The following is a 15,596-nucleotide window of genomic DNA, read 5'->3' on the forward strand; positions in this document are numbered from 1 at the left end:
TTGTTTATATAGTGGATTTCCATGTTCTTTTTACAGTCAAGTACAGTGTATTGTTTTCATGGACATTTGTGGATGTTCCACCCATCTGCCACCATCAGGCTGCTGAAAGGTTGGCAGGTAAAAGTAAACATGGTGGATGGATTAATTACAGCGGCAGTAAATCTGCTCTTCAACTCAAGGGGTAGGGGAGGGGGGGCTTAAGTGAGGTGTTTGGAGATCATTGCAACACAATAGGTGACGCACAGAGGGACAAACACTTACTTCCGAGTCGGAATGCAGTAATATCTCAAGTAGATTTGTTTATCAGAAAGAGAAGAGCACAATTGAACAAAGACTTCTGTATTTACATGTTTAAAAGTACTGCATGAACTTATTCTCACAGTTGTACACAATTAAAGATATATAGTATGATTAAAACAGACTTCACATTCTATATAAAAAAAAGTGCTTAAGTTTGTCTGTCCTTTTAACGTGCATATTTTTGTATTCAACAGTGTATATCATAAAGCAGATTTATTAATACCATGGTGAACTTGGCGAGCTGTGTTGAATTGATAAATCTCTTGCAGTGTTCCTCGTCATGATGGACTAACCCAACATTCTGGAAAGCTCTTGTCGCTCTCTGAAAGGAAAAAAGGCAGATATTGGATGCAGATTATTATTTTGTCAACTACTATCTGCAGCTCTATTCCATGATCATACTCACTCATAGCCGTGAGACGGATTGATGATACGTTGCAGATCTTGAAGGTGCTGAGCAACGCTGACTGTATGCACAGAAAACAAAAAACATTCATCTGTCATTTTCATTGACAACACTGTAAGCAATACAGCCTTTTATTTTTTTTTTAATTACCTGATCCACCTCCCAAACCACCAGTCCTCCCCATTCCAGGTGAAGATCCACTTGATGTTCCTCTTCCTATTCCAGTTCCCGGTTTACTTTGTCCTGTGTTACTGTTGCCTAACCCTAATCCTAAAAAGGGAAATCCAGAACTGGATGACCCACTTGACCCGAGGCCCGACGAGCTTTTCAGACTCGAAGTTGGTTTATTATTCATCGAACCAGTTGATCCTTGTTTGTTTAATCCTAACCCAGTAGAGCCAAGACCCGAAGTGCCCAAACTTGTTGATCCTTGCCTGTTTAATCCTAACCCAGTAGAGCCAAGACCCGAAGTGCCCAAACTAGTTGATCCTTGTCTGTTTAATCCTGACCCAGTAGAGCCAAGACCAGAGGAACCCAACGCTGTCGAGCCAAATTTATTTAATCCTGACCCAGTTGATCCAAGACCAGAAGAACCTAAACCCGTTGAGCTTTGTTTGTTTAATCCTAACCCAGTTGAGCCAAGCGTCGAGGAGCCCAAACCATTTGATCCAAGTTTATTTAAACCTGACCCAGTGGACCCCAGAGTCGAGGAACCCGTCCCAGACGATCCCAATTTGTTTACTCCTAACCCAGTCGACCCAAGGCTCGAAGAGCTCAACCCCGTTGATCCGAATTTGTTTGATCCTGACCCAGTTGATCCAAGACTTGAGGATCCTAACCCTGTTGATCCTAATTTATTTAATCCTAACCCAGTTGAACCAAGGCTAGAGGAACCTAACCCAGTTGAGCCTTGTTTGTTTAATCCTGTCCCAGTTGAGCTAGGATTCGAGGAGCCCAACCCAGATGAACCTAATTTATTTATTCCTGACCCAGTTGAGCCAAGACCTGATGAGCCTAACCCCGTCGATCCTTGTCTGCTTAATCCTGACCCAGATGAACCCGGATTTGAAGAGCCCAACCCCGTTGATCCAAATTTGTTTAATCCTGACCCAGTCGACCCGAGACTAGAAGAGCCCAACCCAGTTGACCCTAATCGGTTTAACCCTGAGCCAGTTGACCCAAGGCTTGGATTTGAGGAGCCCAACCCAGTCGATCCTAGCTTGTTTGATCCAAACCCAGGTGAGTTGAAGTTTGAACCAAAATTAGCTGACCCTCCCCTCCCAAACTGTCCTCCACCAGCTCCCGGCAAGCCACCGAATCCACTCTGGAATCAAATGAAATATATGTTAACTTGGGAAAAACAACCTTCATTAAAAATCAATAACATAGTCACACACCCACACATAAACTCACCTTGGCCATGCAGGACATGTTGAGCCTCCTGAGTTGCTCTGTGAGGAGTTCAACATCTTTATTTCTGTAGTTGACACTGTTTTCAAGGACTTCGATATCTCCGTTCAGTCTCTTTTTTTCCAATAGAATCCTCTCATAGTCCTTGTCGTGTTTGAGCTGAAGCTTCTGTATGGTTTGTTTGTGCTCTTGGATCATACCTGTGCGGTTTTGACTGCACACGCGGTAGTCATCAGACCGTCGCATGTTCTCAGCCTTCAAGCGGCTGTTCTCCGACAGGATCTCAGACACCTGACTGCCTACACTATTCAAGTAGCTTTGGAACCTGTCTTCCACCTCTCTAGACAGACTGGTGCAGTTGGTGCGGATCTGCTCCAGATGCTCCCTCTGTTTGTCACAGGTGAGCTGGAAAGCAATGTGAGTTGGGAAGAGGGATTCAATCTTCAGTAGAAAGGTTCTTGAGACATTGGAGATGCCACTCAAGGACTGAACAAAGTCGTGTTTGCATCTTAGAGTGTTGAGCTCAATCTCCTTCAGATGAACTGCCTTTTCCCTCCTTAGATGGATGGCCTCCAGGTCAAGGTTATCCCTGTCTTTGGCAATCTCTTCCATTTCCATCTTCATTCTCTGTATTGTTTGTGTAAAATTGGACTCCACAAGTTCAAGTTGAGCATTCACCCGCTCCATTTGCAACTCACAACCTAGAGCCGTAGGCATAACTCGCAGGTCTTTAAATAAAGCGGAAGACACGTTTTAGCATTTTTGACAGTATATCAGCAGTTGATTTGAATTTGAACATATATTAATTAAATGATTCGGGCTGAAATGTTGCACTTACCTATTTGTGGGCAACTGGGTGCTAAACGTGCCTGGTTCTTGCACATCAGCAGCTCTATGTTTGTCTGTTGCTGTTTGTTGGATGGCAAAGAAAAAACAGATCAGCAAAACAGTAAAAACAATAGACAACATTGATTCAACATGAAATCCTTGTGTGAGAAATCAGAATTGTATCTTATTAAAAGATAAACAACTTGTCTGGAAAAGGTAGCAGAAGTACGTATTTTCAAAACCAGCATTTTCCATATTGCGATTGTGTATGATAAAATACAAAAAAAAAAGAAAAAAACATAAATAAAAAAAGTATGATGCTGCGAATTTCTACATCACTTGCAATAATACGATGTGTGATCAAATATATATTCTTGAAAATATTAATTAACATTTTAACTAAACGCTTACATGGCTACACATCGGGTCACATGGCTATTTTGTTATCACCATTAAATATGCTCACGCTAAAACATCTTAAAGTTACTCACCTGCTTCTTGTCCAGGTCTTGAATAAACATTACAGAGATGTTTGACAACCGACGAAGTCTCAGCAGGTCCCAGTCATTGCGGGTCTTCTCCGTCAGGGTGACATTGAGTAAGGTCGTCAGGTTCTTCCTCTGTTGCCGGAGGGCGACGTTCTCGAGGGAGAGCCGACTGAAGCTCTCCTCCAGGTCCTGTATGCGTGTTGTTGAAGCGGAGTCCTGCGTCTTACCATAGACCAAGAAGAGAACCAGGCTGACTATGATGAGCGATTGAATCAGCGAGGAAAAAAAGAAGATGATTCTCAAGTAGTAGCCACAGCTTTTGCCCTTTGAGCGATACTGCATCTTCTTCTGGGCCTGCGGGCTGGTCTTGGACACGTGAGAGTAGCCGCTGCTATACATGAGTGCCGGTGGTTCAAACAAGGTCCAAGAGAAAGAAGCACAAGTTCCTCCTAAGCGAGATCTATGAAGACCCTGATTTATATGAGAGCAGCTTGGAGGCTCTGTCCACGTATTTTAGGGCTGGTGCCCGTTTGTCTGACAGAGCGCAAAACACTTCAAAAAGAGAGCAGACGTTTCCTTTGGATGGCGATGAAAACATGAGAATCGATCAGATTGTGGGTGAGGTGTAAACACGGGGTTGGAATTTATAAACTGCTTGGCCACACACTTCCCATAATGGGAAGTTAGTTTGACTTCAGACCCCTCCCATCATCACTCAACCTACTACGCAGGGTAGGCCGGCTTTTTTGGGGGATGGCACACATGTTCTGTGCATACATGCTTTGTGATCATATGTTAAAATCACAAACGAAATGTCGTCAGCCTTTTAATGTGCTTGAAAGAATCATAGTTGCTTCTAATCTTGAATGTTTTTTTTCCCATGCAACCTGGTATGAACATTTCTACAGAAGACAGTCAGTTTCAGTTTGTTATCTGTGAATAAAGCCATCCATCTCACCCTGTGATACATGTCCTCATTCATGTGCCAAAAACATTTTTTATGGGATCCTGAACAGTAATTTCCGGCGCACAGCCGCGGGGAGGACAATGGTTTATGTTGTGCTCTATGGGAGGTTCTTTGATGCATCGTGCCTCAAGTCCAACTTGATGACGTTGGTAAGCTGCCCTCTGTCTCACAGGACGTGTGCACGCACACACACATTCAAAATGAAAAGTAAGGGCTTGACAGTAGCAGTCACCACTTTTTCTTCCTGCCAGGCATTGTTGATGTTCCAGACCTCATCTTGACAGGAAGCCGTAATTCATACAGATGTTGATGGCCAAGCGTTTCTAATGTCCTGGATTGTAGATAAAAAGGCGGCAACAAACGCAGGATATTTGAGAAAATGCAAGACATAAACAGAGTGTAGATTGAAATGAATTTAAAGAGGTTTGCTTTCATACTGTAAAAACATCAAGACAGGAAGACTGCAGTGGAGCGTTTATTCGTGGTCTATTCACGGATTGTTGGCTGACAAGGTGTTCTTGCCAACTCTGTATGTTATTTAAAAAAAACAAATATGTTAATTTAATATGTCATTTGTCAAGACAAGTTAAACAGAAGTTAATTTGATATGAACCCAATTGAGTACATTTCTAGATTTCACGTGGAAAGGTGGAATGGAATGTTTGTAAGTCATACAAAGTTAAAGTGAAGTTAAAGTCCCAATGGTCGTCACACAGACATCTGGGTGTGGTGAAATTTGTCCTCTGCATTTAACCCATCCCCATGTGATTTTAATCCATCCCCTGGGGGAGAGAGGAGCAGTGAGCAGCAGCGGTGCCGCGCTCGGGAATCATTTGGTGATCTAACCCCCCAATTCCAACCGTTAATGCTGAGTGCCAAGCAGGGAGGCAATGGGTCCCTTGTTTATAGTCTTTGGTATGACCCCGCCCGGGGTTCGAACCCACAACCTTCCAGTCTCAGGGCGGACACGCTACCACTAGGCCACTGAGATGGTTAGACTAACAAAACATCCATCCATCCATTTTCTGAACTGCCTAGTCCCCACGGGGGTCGCGGGTGTGCTGGAGCCTATCCCAGCCGTCAACGGGCAGTAGGCGGGGGACACTCTGAACCGGTTGCCAGCCAATCGCAGGGCACACAGAGACAACCAACCACTTGCACTCGCACTTACACCTAAGGACAATTTGGAGTGCTCAATTGGTCTACCAAGCATGTTTTTGGGATGCGGGAGGAAATCGGAGTGCCCGGAGAAAACCCACGCGGGCACGGGGAGAACATGCAAACTCCACACAGAGGTGGAATCGAACCCGCACCCTCCTATCTGTGAGGCAGACGTGCTACCCAGTGCGTAACCGAGCCGCCACTAACAATACATCATAAACAATATTTATAATTGTGTAATGAATAGTAAATATTAAATTATATCATAAATACTAAATAATGATTTATGGACTCAGTGTTTTTCATCCTCATAATTGCTGATTACAGTGATTATGACTTCACTGCTGCTTACAATCAAATTTGGGTTATATCAGACAACTCTTATGGACTGTGGGCATATTTGGCTCAATTGTATTGTGTAATCAATTATATTACTGTATGATTCTAATATTGTTAACATATCCGTACTCAGGACAGAATTGTCTGTTTGGCTCATGTTTGTTCAATGTTATTAATTTGCTTCTCTATCCACAAAGTCGTCCAAACCAAATTGTGCACCAGAAATGGTAACAATGGCAAAAAAAGAAAAAGGCAAGCAGTCATCGTGGATTGCAGTGCCACTCAGTGGAGCACTGCGACAATTACAGTTGAACAAAATAATTTACTTGGGCCACATAACACCTAATAAAGATCTTGATTTGTTATTATGAAATAGTAGTAAGAAAAAAACATGTGGTCTAAACATTTGTTGTTATTATTACAATAGTAATAAGAGCTTCCTATCATTTGCCTGACCTTTATTTGACTAGCAATGACAACAAACAGGCAAAGTGTCAGTATGCTGCGAATTAGCTAATTTCTAACTTGCTCTGAGCTCTGGTTATTCATCTCACAGACACATGCTACAATCAGATGACTGGCGTGAAGAAAGAGCTCTCTGTACTTTGCACGATGGGGAGACGAGCTAAGAGTGCACGACGAGTCATTAATACTCCTTCTGCCTCTGTGTTGACTCACAAATACACAACACAGCGCTAAATAGGCAAAGTGGCGACAGAAAGAGTGGGGACATTTTGCTACCTTGTATGACATCTTATTTTCGGCTGTGATAGCTGATAACGTTCTTTAGAAGCGGCTTTAAAGACAAAACGCGAAACAGTTAGTCCCCCGCTTCTATCGCCAGCAGATGTTTTCCTTTTGACCTGCACAAAAGGCTTCTGTTTTGGTTTCCAGGGTCACCCTTTCTGCAAAGGTCACAGGTCACCCTGGTCTCAGGGAGAAGCTGTCACGACAAGTCTAAACAGTGACGGCCATCGGGGCGTAATGAGAACGGCGTCCTTATGAGAAGGGATGGACTGCACAGACGCTTGGTGATTACTTTAGCTAAAGACCTACTTTCCATATGTTGGTGTGGTTAAAGCGACACTGCTCACGCCCTGAGATTGAATTACACGAGTGGATGCTTAAGGGAAGAGAGCTGGCCTAACTTAACATTCAGTCATGCGGTGGGTGGGTGTGGGGGACGGACCTCTATACAGACCTTAAAGGTTAACACAAATGTTAAGTGAATCAATAGCTGACTTGAGAAGGGCTCGGCCTGCCCCGAAATGTCACATGATGAGGTTAAATGTCCAACAAGTTTGTAGCTCTGAGCTATCACACCACCCAACCCCCCCGTAGGAAACACTTGAATGCATTTGTGTTATTGACATAAAGACAGAAATGTAAAAAGGATGCAGAGTAAAAATACTACTGAGGGACCACTGTTGTGGCAATCATAAACGAACGCACAAAGTGCTTGACAGTTTATGAGAAAAATAAAATCACAAAAAAATCCCCCTATGCAATATGCTGCTTTAAACAGTTTAAACTGCAGCTGTCGGTGTGCCATTCTAGGCACGTGTTGACTCAACATGCACGTCGACAGAAATATTTTGCTTCCTCAACACGAGTTGTGGGTTGGTTCAAAGGTCATGTCACTTCTGCCCCCTTCAGTATCCATCACACCCCCACTGGAAGGGGAATGACAGACACGGGAGAGACTTTACTCACTAAAAGCGCTCCACATTCGATGGCTCAGAAATGTTACAAATATGTACCATTTGTTCAGGGCTTTGTATTTAAAAACAGATTATGCCTTTCTTAAAGTGTCATTTTTAAAACTGAGTTGTTGTTTTTTTGGTATTGCTCTTACAGTTTATATTTTCTCATACCAGTGTCTGTTAGATGTGAGGATTTTTTGGGGGGTGAGAGCATTCTTTTTGAAAAAACTCTGTATTTAATCTTATCTATGTAATATACTATTTAAAACATTTCCTATTCTTTAATTTATTTACTCACATGATGGATGTTTACATTCAGTCAAATCTATCAACTTGGACTTAATGGCATACTATCCATTTGTCGAGTCTGTTTTTAATGCGTGAGCATAGAAAAGGGTTATATAAAAAAAGTTACAAAAATAACAGTAAAACATCATTCACTTGACTTCACCTTTAACGCTAACAGTGTTGTGAAAATAGCACAAAATTAGCAAGGATGTTGCAGGATACACCTTTACATGGACACAAACATTAAGAAAGCACAACAAAACTGGTATATTCTCGATTCTGGTAAAAACGAGTTATATCGCTGCAATTTAGCAACGACTGACTACTTTGTGTCTTTCCATCAAATCTTTGTATTATCTGCATGTGAGCACCACACTGCCCCCTGAAGGCAAGTTTAGTTTAGCACATCCCACAACAGAAGAGACACGCGCGGCAAACAGTGGCATAATTAAGGGGACTTTTATTCAAATTAACACACAATATCTCCTCCCCCTACCCCTCTGAGGACCTATTAGCTGCACAAAGGGGCTTGGACAATGCTTCTCTGTGACACACACACACTCACACACACTGTGGTCTCCAAGGGTCTAGCTTGGTTTTGCTTTAGGAATGCCATAAAGGTGTTTGTGTGGAGAGTGGGGAGGGAGGCAGAATGACTTCAAATCTTTCATCACATATGAAGATAAGACAACAGGTTGCATTATCATCTGTCTTCCACAGTGCTTTCATAGGTGACGGCAACCCCCCCCCCCCCACCCACACACACACACACACACACAAAGACCATGATCAGTGCATTTACAAGCAGATTCATTACTTATCTCTTATCCAGGCTTGTTCTGGGTGCGCTCCTCCTCTTTATCTGCGTGTGACCTCGGGCTTTTGACCATAGCCAGGGGGCCAAAGTGTGTTTGACCACTCGCTGTGTGCTCGGCGATGAGCCTGAGAAATGAGCAACGACCATAAAATGTTAACCTTTTATTGGCAGTACAAAAAGGCATCCATATACACAAGAATTGAGAGGCTGGCTGGAAGGCTTGAGCATAGCATTTACATGAAATAGGGAAACAAAGTTGATATTTTAGCCATGAGGCTGACAGTGAAGCTTTGTGTCAGACAAAAGGCCAGCTTGCTTGTATTTGTTGCAGGGAGTAATCTGGTATTGTGTGGATGTGTGTGCGTGTGTTTGGAGGCCTTGGGGTCATGCTCTTTGCATCCCAGCAGAGAGATCCTCCACATTCTTCCTCTGTGTGTGTGTTGCCTCACACAGCCCACTCTTTTTGCTCTTTGACTCCAATGGCCATATAAGGCAGCCGGCACCATGGCAACCACAGGGCTTGAATAGTAGTGTCAAATCCCTCAGAACACACACGCACACACACACACCCCTCCCCCTCTGCACACTCTCCAGCGCCCTCCTTCCCTCCCTTTGCCTCTCGCTCTCTCTCACTTGCTTTGCTTTATCGGTCTTGTGCCAAACACACAAATAGGCTAGAAGAGAAAACAGGAGGGAAAAATGCAAACGTAGACAGCGATCCGACTTGTCTGTAGCTTTGGATTTTCTCTTGAATGCTAACTGGATGTGCGGATGCCCGGAAAGAGAAAAAGTAAGCGCACCCTTGCTTGCCTCCCCCACCTCTTGCCACAGGGGAAGGCGCACACACACACATCCACACATAGATGAAAAGCAGCAGCTAGGCCGCACATCATTAGTTCTTGGTGGCCAAGCACCAACAAAAGACTTGCAAACGAGAAGCTTGGAGCACAGCTAAGGCTTCTGGGAAGGAGGAAGCAAAGGAAAGGACAGCACTTCCTTGTGTTGAGCACATATTTCACTGTGTGTATGTGTGTGTGTTTTTTGGAGGTCAACTTGACAGTCCAGACGTGTTTTTTTCTTTTTTTTCCCCCATGGAGCCTTGAAGCAAAGCCTGCAGCTATAGGAGCAAATGACGTGGAATCGCTTCACTTTGTGGGTCACGATGGTGCCGCTGAGAGGATTACGGCAGAATAGTAAAGCTGCACTCGCTCTCTGGATGGAGGACACGACGATCTAGCGGGAGAGGATTTATAGCGACGGACATATTCTTGTTCAATCGGAGGTAAGCGGTGAATGATTTATAGAAGGAGGATAGCAGTATGGGGAAGAAGGAATTCAACGCCCTATTTCAGCCATTAGCTCAAAAAACTGAGCTGTCCATGTCTGTTGTTTGTGTCTTTGTGCAACATTTATCACCTCATGTCATTTACAAGAGCTTTCCCATCTCTCCACAGTCGCTAGTGGACTCATTGTTTACAGTGAAGAGGATCCCTCATCCGGATTAGACGGCGGCTGAACCAGCCTTAAGGGTTGGACAAGAGGACAAGACATTGACATTTAGAAGGAGAGACATTTAGAGCAAAGCTAAAAATTGAAAAGTTACACCACTCGGACTATTTCCAGGTCATAGTGCAGTGGGAGGAGACCGTTCTTGTTTTTTCCTGCCAAACACCCCCCCCCCCCCTCCTGTTGCCCCCCCCCCCCCCCACCTCTCTCAATACTATCTCCCTACAAAACCTGTGGATATTTTTCGTTCGTTTTTTTGTTATAAAGCTTCCAAAGAAGCGTCTGCTGATATTCATGTTACCTTGACGATTCTTAGCTGCCTGACTGTGGCGTGCTCTTCCTCGGTGGTTCGGTAACCAAGCGATGGCCATGGTGAGTGGGGGCTGGGGAGATCCCAATGGCGGCACCAACGGACTGGGGGAAAAGGGCTACCTGAAGCGGGAGGATGAGGACGGCTCTCCCCAGGCGGGAGGCAGCGACATGGAGGCCGGGGAGGACGACAAGGCTTGCGTTTTGGACTGTGTGGTGTGCGGCGACAAGTCGAGTGGGAAACATTACGGCGTGTTCACCTGTGAAGGCTGTAAAAGCTTTTTCAAGAGAAGCGTACGACGTAACCTCAGCTACACGTGCAGGTGAGAGGGGCATGACGGCAAATGTGTGTAGTCTGGCGACGAGCCGACATTTTTGTAGTTCCTTTAAACATTTGGAAAGCTCGCTAAAGCACGTAAGCAAAGATGTATTTCTCTGTAGGTTAATTTGTTGTCATGCTGTAGATTACGGGTGTTTAATGAGTTCCTACACAACAAATTGATGGATACCTTGTTTTGGAATCAAAAGTCAAGAACAATAGTTTGGTCAACAATTGTTCATATTACTGTAATAATGTAACAACAAAATTCAAGCATCAGTGCAATTGCATTTCCTGAGCACACACTGTATTTGAAAAATAATTTACTTCCTAAATGTTTTATAATATTTCTGATGGAGTGACAATATTTAACTACTAGTTTATTTTAGAAACAAATCTAGAAAATAAGTGCAATGAAGGGAATTTCATACTTCTGAACAATACCTGAGGGAGGATTTCACAAAAGTACTTGATCCTCACCAACAACGACTCATTTTCAGGTCTAATAGAGAGTGTCAGATTGACCAGCACCACCGCAACCAGTGCCAATACTGTCGTCTCAAGAAGTGTTTCCGAGTGGGCATGCGCAAAGAAGGTAACTCTTTTTTTTCCTAATATGGCACCATATGGGTTCTTTCACTTCAAAGTTTGATTGCCAGTTAGATACTGCAGTCCTGTTTTGCTTCCAACACCCTATTTTATAGCCGTTAACTATATATGCATGTCCAGTCAATGCCATGTACTAGTAGCCTTAATCTAGTTTGTGTCATAGTGACAGAGATAAATGCATTGCTAAGACACCCAAGTCCCTCAGCCTTAAGCCAGTAAATGAAGCTGGAGTAACCCTTTAGGCGCAATCCAATAAGGTAATTCACTCCATTTGGCAACACTCAATTAACACGCTGTTGGGGTTGCTTGTATCAAACGGTTTATATGTAGTTTCATTCAATACTTTTATTCATTTTTCAATACTATGGATTTTTTGTTCTGGATTGGGGGCGGTTATTATCGTTAGTTTTGGGACTAATTCAAATCAAATAACCGTGCCTAGGACATAATGAGTGTCAGCAAACTCGGACGTAGTCAGAGTGGCTAGTATCTGACATGTCTGTGTTGTTTACCTCCCATGGAACAGAAAAAGAACATAAAACAAGTTAATGAGACACATTATTGCTCCCCGTAGAGAAATTATCTTTGCCTGGGTGCGTCCATGGGAAGGTCAGAGTTCAGGGTCAGCCACAGAGTAGCATTCCCGTGGCTGATAAGAATTCTGCTTGTTGCTTTGTGGATAGCTGTAACATGGTCACGGTGCAAGCATTGTATCGTTCTCTTGATAACGCTTACCGAGCAGTGGTAAAAGGAAGAATACTCGCATTAAGGAGGTTTAATCTGCATCCCTTTCTGTTGAAGAAAGGCCGCCTAATCGGTGAACTCCGGTCTGCCTATAATCTGACATACGTATACCGATGGTTGAACCCAGTTTTAACTTTTTTTTCCCTCTCCGTTTTCTTTCCCAAATCCACCCTCCACCCCACCCTCTTCATCTTTATCTGCCCAACTCTTATTTTGTTATCCGTGAACCCTCCTCTCCTGATGTCCCCTTCCCCCTTGGTCCCCCAACCAAACTACAGCAGTTCAACGCGGCCGCATCCCACCGCAGCCTAGTCTCAGCCCGACCCTCACGCCTATAGGTGGCGCCAGCGGCCTGGGAGGCAACGAATTCTACAATAACAACAACGGAGGGAGTGGCGGTCAGCCAGTTTCCGAGCTCATCTCGCAGCTGTTGAGGGCCGAGCCGTACCCCAACAGCCGCTACGGGCACCAGTACAACCAGCAGGCTGGTCCCGATAATTCCATGGGGATTGATAACATCTGCGAACTTGCCGCCCGGCTTCTCTTCAGCACAGTAGAATGGGCCAGAAATATTCCTTATTTCCCTGAACTGCCAGTGTCTGATCAGGTTAGTAAGAGGTCTATTAATAACGAGATCTTTTACTTGATGGCAGATGGTACAAATCCACACAGTGAAACCTTTCGTGACCCCAGGTGGCCCTGCTGAGGCTGAGCTGGAGCGAGCTGTTTATCCTCAATGCGGCCCAGTCGGCCTTGCCGCTCCACATGGCGCCCTTGTTGGCCGCGGCGGGCTTCCACTCGTCACCCATGTCGGCGGAGCGCGTGGTATCCTTCATGGACCAGGTGAGGGTGTTCCAGGACCAGGTGGACAAACTGACCCGACTGCAGGTGGACTCCGCCGAGTACAGCTGTCTCAAGGCCATCGCGCTGTTCTCACCAGGTGATAGCTCTTTTTCATTCATGCCAAATGAACTGCAGCGCCGTGACAGATTTACGTAATCACTTCTGCCCCCTACTGGATGATCGTAGTCAGGTCAAATACCAACCCTGGTAACTTCCTGCTCCCTCTCTTTCTGCACTAGATGCCTGCGGTCTGACAGATGCAGTCCACGTGGAGTCTCTCCAGGAGAAGGCTCAGGTAGCTCTGACCGAGTACGAGAGGATGCAGTACCCGAGTCAACCTCAGCGCTTCGGCCGCCTTCTCCTTCGCCTCCCCGCTCTACGCGCCGTACCCGCCAGCCTCATCTCCCAACTCTTTTTCATGCGCCTGGTGGGGAAGACCCCCATTGAGACGCTCATCCGAGACATGCAGCTCTCTGGAAGCTCCATCAGCTGGCCCTATGTGCCTCTGTGATTGGAATTATTTTTCCAACTGTGATCCATTGTGTTGGCGTTGCTGAGAATTTGACAATGCAGCATCTTCGATAAGGATAGTACTGATGGACAGAGCACACGGTTCTCTGGCGGGGTCTTCCCGTTGGAAGACTTGGAAGTCATTTGGGCGGTGGGTGTGAAACAGTTCACGCTGAACAAAATGAAGTAAAACCAAGGAAAATTCACCAAAGTTCATCCTCGGATCAATGCACAAAAACGGAGAAGAACACTATCATAGTCTCTTGTGTCTGCTTGAACGTTAGCTGGTCAATGATTTGTTCCCAGCAGTGACAAGAGACTAATACCTCATTTAACATCAGGATGCTCTCATCTGATATTTAAAATAAAAAAATAATTCTGTAAATGTTCCACACCAGAAACCGCCTTCTTTTTTGACAACCGATTTGTTATTAGGTCTAGGACTCGTACATGCATCCTAAACATTCATCTTTGTTGCTTCTTTTCCAGAATGCACATATTCAACATTGGAACAAGCTCTGTCTGAAAGAGAAATCATTGTAACCATTATCTTAATGCGTGTCAATAATAATTTTATAACAAACACTAGGAGCCCTATTTTCATGCCCATCTAGCGCCAAGCGTAGTCTTAACTGTTTTGGAATTGTCCTAGACTCGCACAGGCAGAAGAAGGCGTTTGCGCCGTTGTGGAAGAGCACACAGCCTCTTGACCAATAGAATCACAGAAGCAGAAATTGACTACCTAGGGTTCGTCCATGAGATTAGGGCACCCAAGGAAAGTATATGTAGTCTGAACTGCAAGATCTCCTCATACGAAATATTTTGTCAGCCGTGTCTGTGATGTGGTCAATTGAAGACTGCCTTACACCCCCAGTCGTGCGTCTGTATGGGACCCCACCAAGGGTGATAAACTATTTTATGAAAGCTAATCATTTGTTCAGTTAATTGATTTCTCAAGGGACTGTTCCATGCTGTTGTCATGTTCATGAAATGCAATGACATCCACCACAAACGCTCACTGAGCTCAGAATCCGTCTGCCTGCACCTCAGTCAAATCCACCAAAGTTTCATTCGACCACCTTCGCCACAACTTTGACCTACTTTTAGCTAGACTAAAATTCGGTCACCAAATTGCCTGATGTGCCGGGGGCGTGCAATAGAATACGCCAGAATGCCTATGAAGGCATAGTGCGGTCTACCAAATTGAAAAGCACGCAAAACTAGACTTGTCCCGTCAGGAAAATAAAGATGCGCCCGTTTTTACGCCGAGCACATGGGCACCAGTCTACGAAAAATAGAGCTCAATGGGTTTACATGTTGGAGCTTTGTGTGTGTAAATATATGGAAGGCAACTTTGATTTCCTTTTGCATGTTCTGTTTTGGAGCGCTTCTCAGTTGTATCATCCTTTGTGTACGTAATTCCTTTAAATATCAGTGTTGCTATCTCTGTTAGCTCCTCTTTGTGTTTCTGTGTTTACATAAATACCTCTCTCTAAAGATCCACGTTATCACTAAAGACTGAGTGCTGTTGTACTTTGTACATGATGTGAGGTGACTGAGGATTTAAAAAAAAACTGCACAAGATTTTGAATACCAAAATGTCACATGTCTACCACTTGGTGGGCTAAAGAAGGCCCCTGATTCAGCAGCAGGACTTACCTCACACTAGTAGTTTTGAGACGCTTTGTTGTTGTAATGAATATCAAATATTTTAGAAGAAAGAACACAAATGGAGCGTAATCCTTTTGCTTCTTGTTTTGATCCTAAAAGTGATCTGGATGTGCTTATTTTAGTCAAGTCACACATCCATGTCATTCATGAAGATTAGCTCGACAGTACAATTAACGGTTTCTCTTGTTTTTGTGTTCCTGAGTTCTTATATTTGAGTTGTATGTATATGGCAAGGATATTAAAAGAGATGGCAAGTGTGTCTTTTGTTATGTATGCTTTTTTTTTCTTCCAAACTTGTTGAAAAAAAGTGTTGCAATTACAGCTGTATGACGAATGCCAAATAAACACTGCAACGTGCACCACAAACGTCTAATTCTA

The 15,596-nt window shown here is 44.2% G+C and overlaps 2 protein-coding genes across 3 annotated transcripts; one reads left to right on the forward strand and one right to left on the reverse strand.

Moving 5' to 3' along the window:
• Positions 1-274: 274 nt before the first annotated feature.
• Positions 275-4,084, reverse strand: plvapa (plasmalemma vesicle associated protein a). The gene is made up of 6 exons (XM_061294793.1): positions 3,436-4,084; positions 2,955-3,024; positions 2,120-2,844; positions 857-2,030; positions 707-767; positions 275-622 (listed from the first exon to the last, which is right to left on the reverse strand). The coding sequence occupies exons 1-6, from the start codon at positions 3,829-3,831 to the stop codon at positions 589-591; spliced, it is 2,460 nt and encodes an 819-aa protein (XP_061150777.1). The 5' UTR covers positions 3,832-4,084; the 3' UTR covers positions 275-588.
• Positions 4,085-10,576: 6,492 nt separating this feature from the next.
• nr2f6a (nuclear receptor subfamily 2, group F, member 6a) lies at positions 10,577-15,584 on the forward strand. Of its 2 annotated transcripts, none has more exons than XM_061294794.1 (5): positions 10,577-10,845; positions 11,342-11,436; positions 12,473-12,801; positions 12,888-13,134; positions 13,277-15,584. In XM_061294794.1, the coding sequence occupies exons 1-5, from the start codon at positions 10,577-10,579 to the stop codon at positions 13,546-13,548; spliced, it is 1,212 nt and encodes a 403-aa protein (XP_061150778.1). In that variant the 3' UTR covers positions 13,549-15,584. The 2 variants fall into 2 exon arrangements, with proteins under 2 accessions (XP_061150778.1, XP_061150779.1); XM_061294795.1 differs by having other exon boundaries at positions 12,476-12,801.
• Positions 15,585-15,596: the final 12 nt, after the last annotated feature.

The sequence above is a fragment of the Syngnathus typhle genome, linkage group LG13 (assembly GCF_033458585.1).
Source record: "Syngnathus typhle isolate RoL2023-S1 ecotype Sweden linkage group LG13, RoL_Styp_1.0, whole genome shotgun sequence".
NCBI classification, from domain to species: domain Eukaryota; kingdom Metazoa; phylum Chordata; class Actinopteri; order Syngnathiformes; family Syngnathidae; genus Syngnathus; species Syngnathus typhle.

Coding starts and splice junctions, on each gene's coding strand:
- plvapa (XM_061294793.1), bottom strand. CDS start 3,831: ATGTATAGCAGCGGCTACTCTCACGTGTCCAAGACCAGCCCGCAGGCC. Junction 2,845..2,954: donor ACCCAGTTGCCCACAAATAG/GTAAGTGCAACA, acceptor CTTTATTTAAAG/ACCTGCGAGTTATGCCTACG. Junction 768..856: donor TGGTTTGGGAGGTGGATCAG/GTAATTAAAAAA, acceptor CTGTGCATACAG/TCAGCGTTGCTCAGCACCTT.
- nr2f6a (XM_061294794.1), top strand. CDS start 10,577: ATGGCCATGGTGAGTGGGGGCTGGGGAGATCCCAATGGCGGCACCAAC. Junction 12,802..12,887: donor AACTGCCAGTGTCTGATCAG/GTTAGTAAGAGG, acceptor TCGTGACCCCAG/GTGGCCCTGCTGAGGCTGAG. Junction 13,135..13,276: donor CATCGCGCTGTTCTCACCAG/GTGATAGCTCTT, acceptor TTTCTGCACTAG/ATGCCTGCGGTCTGACAGAT.